At 37.9% G+C, this 6683-nt stretch overlaps 1 protein-coding gene across 1 annotated transcript; it reads right to left on the reverse strand.

Moving 5' to 3' along the window:
- Nucleotides 1-336: 336 nt before the first annotated feature.
- Nucleotides 337-3047, reverse strand: LOC107186107 (protein RCC2 homolog). The gene is made up of 4 exons (XM_015573912.1): nucleotides 2753-3047; nucleotides 2072-2312; nucleotides 1144-1991; nucleotides 337-825 (listed from the first exon to the last, which is right to left on the reverse strand). The coding sequence occupies exons 1-4, from the start codon at nucleotides 2951-2953 to the stop codon at nucleotides 655-657; spliced, it is 1461 nt and encodes a 486-aa protein (XP_015429398.1). The 5' UTR covers nucleotides 2954-3047; the 3' UTR covers nucleotides 337-654.
- Nucleotides 3048-6683: the final 3636 nt, after the last annotated feature.

Raw genomic sequence — 6683 nt, forward strand, 5'->3', positions numbered from 1 at the left:
CTTGTATAAAGAAAAAACATTAACCATTTAAACCATCGGATTCCGGGTTGCTAGAAGCATTTTTAAAATGTCCCTGTATATACAAAATAGAAAAAAACGAGTTTTGCAGATTTAATGATTCAGGTACTACTGTAATGAATCAATGATATAATACGCTATTTGCAATAGGGTCAGATTAAAAACGGAAAAACGGACCAAATTCCATAAAACGGTTCCTTTCCAGCACTCCTCTTCACACGTTTGTTAACTATTTCGATTCTGATCCAAGATACAGAGTATTTCAATAAAATAGCAACGTATCAAAATATATCTTTTTTTTTTTTTTTTTGCATCTATTCGTTTGGTCTATATCCTGAGCTACTAACAAAATGGGGTTCCCTATTATGGTAAACATTCCATTGTATATTAAGTAAAGGTGGAAGTACATAATAAAGTAATCGTTAAGTCTGTATTTAATATGGACGTTTTCTGCAGTCTCTATCAATAACCGCTCACAGATCTTTCCTATCTATGATTTGACGTTCGTTCGATAGCTTATTGGGATATCGGATGTGGTGATACAATTTCCTGGTTTTGTAAATCCGTCCTCGTGACAATGATGAACACAGAGTAATGTTGCGGCTTTTCCCATTACATGATTGTGAATCGTATTACTTAAACAGAATATACTTGAAGTTTGTTGATCTTAGCTTTCTCCTCCTCGGATTCATCCCGGCAAATCATAAGCGTATGAGAAATACCGCAGGTAATGGCGGTAACATATAAACCTTCTAACGCTTTCACTTCCATTGGAGTGGTCGAGGATTTGCGCATTTCACCGAATCCCTGAAACAATCAATCCAGGGATAAGAAATTAACACTCTTTAACACTAGAACTACCAAACAAGTCAAAATGACTTGGCAATACACTCTTACAACGACGATTAAAACGTTATGGCAATAAATTTTCCTAGATCTTTTGCACCTTTTATTACGATATGAAAGTAAAGAAATTAGTCAATTTTTAAATTTCTAAATTTTCCAAAATTTGCCATATTTATCGATCGATCGAAAAAGATATGCGTTTATCGTCGGTAGTTCAAGTGTTAATAAAGAAAACCATGAACTTTGTTTTAAAAAGTTTTTCTAAATAAAATTATTTACCAGTTCACCAAATGTAGGACTAGCACCCCAAGCGATAACCGATTCGTCGGCTGCAACCACAACGCTGGTTTGCGAACATCCGACGCATCGTATCTCCCAACCAGATAAATCCTGAATTGGTTTCGGGTACATATTTGCTTCTCCGGTACGTTTCGTTTGGCCGAACATCAAGGCTGTTCCGTGCACATTGATCGCGATGCTGTAAGTGCTGCCGCAATGTACAGCCCTGACGCCTCGACTCGGTGGCTCTAAGAACTTGATTAAACGAGGCACTAGCTCGTCCCGTTGCTCGTTGTGGCCTAAACGGCCGATACCACCGAAACCCCAGGAGAATGCACGATTTTTACTATCGATCGCAACGGTATGATAATGACCGCAGCTGAAGTCGGTAATTTCAACGCGATCCAGAGGCATTACGTGGCCGTCTTTTGCTCTCTCGACGTACAAAACGATTCGTTTAGGCACTTTTTCAAAATGGAATGCCATCTTTGTGTTCGTTATGAAATATTTCCCATCGGTGTTGTGGCCCAATGCTCCGTACTCTGGACTTCCGAACGAGTGCAGGCCACCTTTAATGTCCAGGATCATTGAGAAATCTGCGCCACAACCTATTTTCACTATGGGTGGACCGGTGTATTTTACTTTGGTCGCCGTGACAATACAGGCATCGTTCTTTCCGACTCCGCATTGGCCTAACTTATTGTCGCCAGCGCCGAATACTATGCCGCGACTTGTTAAAAATAATGTGTGATTACGACCGCAAAATGCTGCTATCACTGTGTGCCCCTTTAGCGCCGTCACTTCAGTAGGTTCGTCTCGACGTTTCGCATCTCCGATACCCAACTGACCTGTAAGGATACACGTATCCCCGTACATCTAAAGCAGGCTGAACCATTTGTTATACACTCTTGTCAAGAAATCTGATTACCTTTGTCATTTCTACCAAAAGCTAAGCATCTGTTATCCTCGGTAACAATAATACTATGCGAAGCAGCTGGACCAGATGCAACCAGTCTAACCCTTGCGTCGTTCAAGTTCTTAAACGTATGTGGTGTCCACAAACTGCGTCCTACATTAGCCTTAACTCCTTTCGGTGGTGCCTTACGACCTGCCATCTCCCAATTCGTGAGGCCACACATGAGCAATGTTCCTGGTTTTCCCCATCCTCCCTGTAACAGAGGTACGTACCACAATTATTAAACATCAAAACATTACCCGGCAAAGTCATGTAAGGTCAACGAGTCGTGTCAACTAATCTAATGATCCATGAACTTCAATTTAAACTTGAGAAACATCAGAAGGTGAATTTAACAGTTAAACTTAAATAAATAAGAATCCATGTTCAGATGTGGTGTTGTTCTGATTAAGGAAACATAAGTATGAAAGGTTCATGGATGTGTTTTTGGTATTGTTTGTAATTTTAAAGTTCCTTAATAATGTAAATACAGGCACACGATCCTCGACTTTGGGGAGAAGATTTTTTTACAAACGGGGGCAGGCCAAAACATTTGCGAGAATACGAAGATCGGTTTCTCAGTCCCGCGGGTCCGAATATATACTCCCTGCCCGGGATAAACAAGCATAGCGAGAAAGATAAAGGTAATATCACCTCCGGTGGCGGCAGTTCAGGGAAGCTGGAGACATCGGTAAGATCATCCTCGGCAGCGTCCTCACAGTCAGCATTCGAACCGGTCTCGGCGGCGTCATCAACATCCGATTCATGCTCGCTGGAAATGTTCTCGTCGTCGTACTCAGCCTTTCGCGTTTTGGCACGGCCTTTCTTCGACGTCGAGTTTTTCCGTTTCGACATATCAGCTAATCTTCGGTTTATTTGAAACTTATTTTACGTATTCAAATATACGTTCGACGGGACGCGCGGATACAATGACATTTATCGATGTAATGGCGCTGAGGACCTGTACTGTTCGACAAATGGACAACAAAAACGCGGCCACCTGGCGCTCAAAAATCATAATAAAACCATGCTCGAGTGATAAGTACAAAGCAAACTCAAGTTTATGATTGTAAATCGCCGTGAACGCGGTCCGTGTTCCTCTCGTTTCGGATCGCCGGAACGCTCGGAATCGAAACATGATTTTCCAGGAATTGCAGGAAAATTCGGTTTGATTAGGGTGAGTCTTGCGAAACTCGAGAACTGTTCTAGCGGAGAGAGTCATCGAGAGACTTGTGTGTGAGTGATTCAACTCAAAGTGTATGAAAGATAAATTTCCATTAGACTGATGTAATAAGGAGGATCTTTGATAGGTTCTTGGGTAAGACTGGATAAAGTTTAGGGAATTCGTGTATTCCCCATGAAATAGGGAAGTCATTCTATAATCTGATTTAATAAAATAACAGTCGTTGAGATATAGTGATAGCTATAACTATGGAAAATTTTCTTTTCGCTAGCGCCTCAGCCAATCGTATTGGCATTCCTTCTGTTCATCATCTCGTCAGCTTTGGACAGTATATTGGATTTGGTCCTTGTATTACCACCGACTAGGTATAGGATAGACCTATCATCTTATGGGATTTCGTGTCTCATTTTCTGAAATACCGATAGTGTAAAAAGTCAGGGATTTTCTGCTACCTTCCACGTTATGAGAACGGTGAATTTGTGAACTACGTTAAATTCATTCAAGCTCAAGATGAATGAATTGTTATTGTTGATCTTGTTTTCTCAAAAGTGAATGATAATTAATAATAATAAATCGAAGAGATCACTGCCGCATGTGGCAAACGGATTCTCCTCTGTCCATCGTTGTAAACGTATTAAAAAAGGTCTTCTCACTTTATATAAAGCAGGCCGAGGGATTTTAGTACCGATAGTATTACATAGTTAAGATTTAAGTTATTTATAAGGTTTATTGTGAAAGGTGGGTAGATGTAGAATGAATAATCTATATTTTTTTAATAAATTGATAACAAATCAAATTTATTATACATATATTATTCATACATATCATTATTCGATTTCATGCAAAATAAATATTGAACTCAATAAAATATAATACCTATTGTAACGTCTAAGAGTACCTTGAGGATTTTTTATAGAACAATCTATTTTATTCTATCTTACATTTTTGACAAGAAATTTATTTGCATACACTGTTTTTTTACAGTAATCAATTTTTTTTTTAATAATTTCGATCTTTTGGCAGTCATAAATTATTAATGTAGTTCTTCCTTCTGTACAGAGTTTCTCGTCGTTTAAACAAAGGCGTATGGAAGTGTCGAACGACTTAGCAACCCTGAACGAGCGAAGAACTCGAGGCCGAAGGACAGTCTCTACTGCGAATGCATTCCCATAATATTTTTCCGCGGCCCGCAATATATTATACTGCCTAACGTCCAGTCCCTCGTTTGCGCAGGCCATGCTAGTACGAAATTATTTTCATCAATGACTTTTAAACTATTATTTTAACGTGCAAACAAAAAGATGAAAAGATAAAAAAGCAGTACTTCTATAGATCGGTGGATGATATTATTCAAATTAAATATTATTATTACTGATCATTATCATTCATTCGAATTATTAACATAATTATTATTAATTATATTATACATGAATAGAATTTATTTATACTTTCGAATTATTGTGAATTTTGTTTGAAGTTGATCAGTTGTAAATTTCAGAATTGGGGTTTAGATAACATTGTTGCACGCAAAAAGATAAGACGCAGTGCAACGAGATTATGGAAATGAAGCAAGAACTGCCAGCAATGGTTTTGCGGCTGTGTTGCATGTAGAATGGAGCAACAGCCAGGATATCTGGGCCCATAACGTGTCACAATTGACGTCGACAATGGTCAATCCGCAACAAAATAGTTCGTTAAATGATTTAGTAACTGCGTACGAGGTGTATTAGAAAGCTAATACCCTTTGTCGATTGGGTGAAACAGTGATTTTATCGGCTTACAATAAAATTCTGTTCGTTTAGTGCACTCTGGACATGTTTAGAGGCAATTACAGCAGACGACTGGGTCGATTATGACCCATAATATAATTTCACTGAGACGTATATATGATAATATTCTCCCTTTTAAACGACTCCGTTTATCGTCGAGTCAAAGTTGAAGGTGAAGTGTAGTTATTTAAGGTATAGTAATGTTAAATGTGAACTATAGTTACTCCAGTTTGATTTTTCATTCTATTCAGAGTCACGTTAAAATACATTCGTTCATCAGAAATATTATTCCCATTCACTCGGACCATACAGAACTCGGTCTTTCGATGACAATAACGTGTCGTAATGATTTTTTCAGAGTCATGCCCCGCGACTCCCGGAACGAAGTAGTTGACCGTGAATATCGTAATTTCGTCGGTCCAGGTTCTATTCTTCATCGAAGGCCGTCGAAGTTCTTTCGAGATCGCTTCGTCCGAAGAATCTGGTTTACAGTGTGTAATACGTTCACCGTGCTCGTATTTCGTCACTCTCCTTTCAACCAGACCGCGATCATAATCGTCAAATGGGTACAGTATTGAACGAGGAAGAAAGTAAAAGACAGGAACTTATGGAGATTGGACAATGAAATGATCGACACTGAATACATTGGTATAGTAGAACAAATAGAAATAATTATATGCATTTATTTTCTTTGCATCTTACGACTGAAAGAAAGATCTACGCAATAGGAGACTATATTTACTTCCTTCCTCCAGTTTTCATAACTCCAAGTCAGGGTAGCAAAACCGCAGGAATCTTGTAAAGCTTTCTAAGATTCTCTTCGTCTATGGTATAAGGTCATTTGAAGGTTATAATGCATCACATAATTGAACTCAGCTTGACATCAGCTACTACACTATGAAGTTAAAATATATGGTGCCATTTAGAAAACCATCGATGACCTTCAGAAGACCTTCAAGATAACAACAATTAGAAAAAGGTTTATATCACCATATTTGCCTCTTTGAACAGTACAATTTTCCTCTTTAATATTTTCTTTTGCGTAAATATTGTACAATCTTGTACAAACTGTGGTTGTCTGTTTTTACAGGTTTCTACGGAAACTAACTACTGCCTACGTCCTTTCATCTTGGGCAGTGATGGGCAACCGAGCCCGCACGGGCAAGTGGCAGGCAGTCGACATATTTGTGTACTGGTATTCCTTGAACCTTCCCGCACATTTTATTCTAAACAAGAGTATCACTCGTATAGATTAATAATCATTTATGTTTCTTTTAAACAAAAATAGAAGCAACCTAATCGTGTGGCGGCCACGCGAAAACGTGGCCTTTATATTAAGTAGTATTATGTATAAGTAGTATTTAAGGCAATTGTTATTAAATTTATACAAATACCATTGTAAATTGTACATTTTCTTACGATTTTTCAATTAGAAAACAGTTAAATGATACACATGCATTGTTTATTAGTCCTACCAGTACCCCTATCCCATATTTTCTATTAACAAATAAATGATATAAATAAATGATAGTTAAATTTATTTAAAATCGCGTTAAAAATAAATTTAAATTTAAATTTAGCGCAAAATTTGAATTTGAAAAAGCGCGGGAAAACAGCAAAAATGTGATTTTGC

The sequence above is a fragment of the Dufourea novaeangliae genome, unplaced genomic scaffold, assembly GCF_001272555.1.
Source record: "Dufourea novaeangliae isolate 0120121106 unplaced genomic scaffold, ASM127255v1 scaffold72, whole genome shotgun sequence".
NCBI lineage: Eukaryota > Metazoa > Arthropoda > Insecta > Hymenoptera > Halictidae > Dufourea > Dufourea novaeangliae.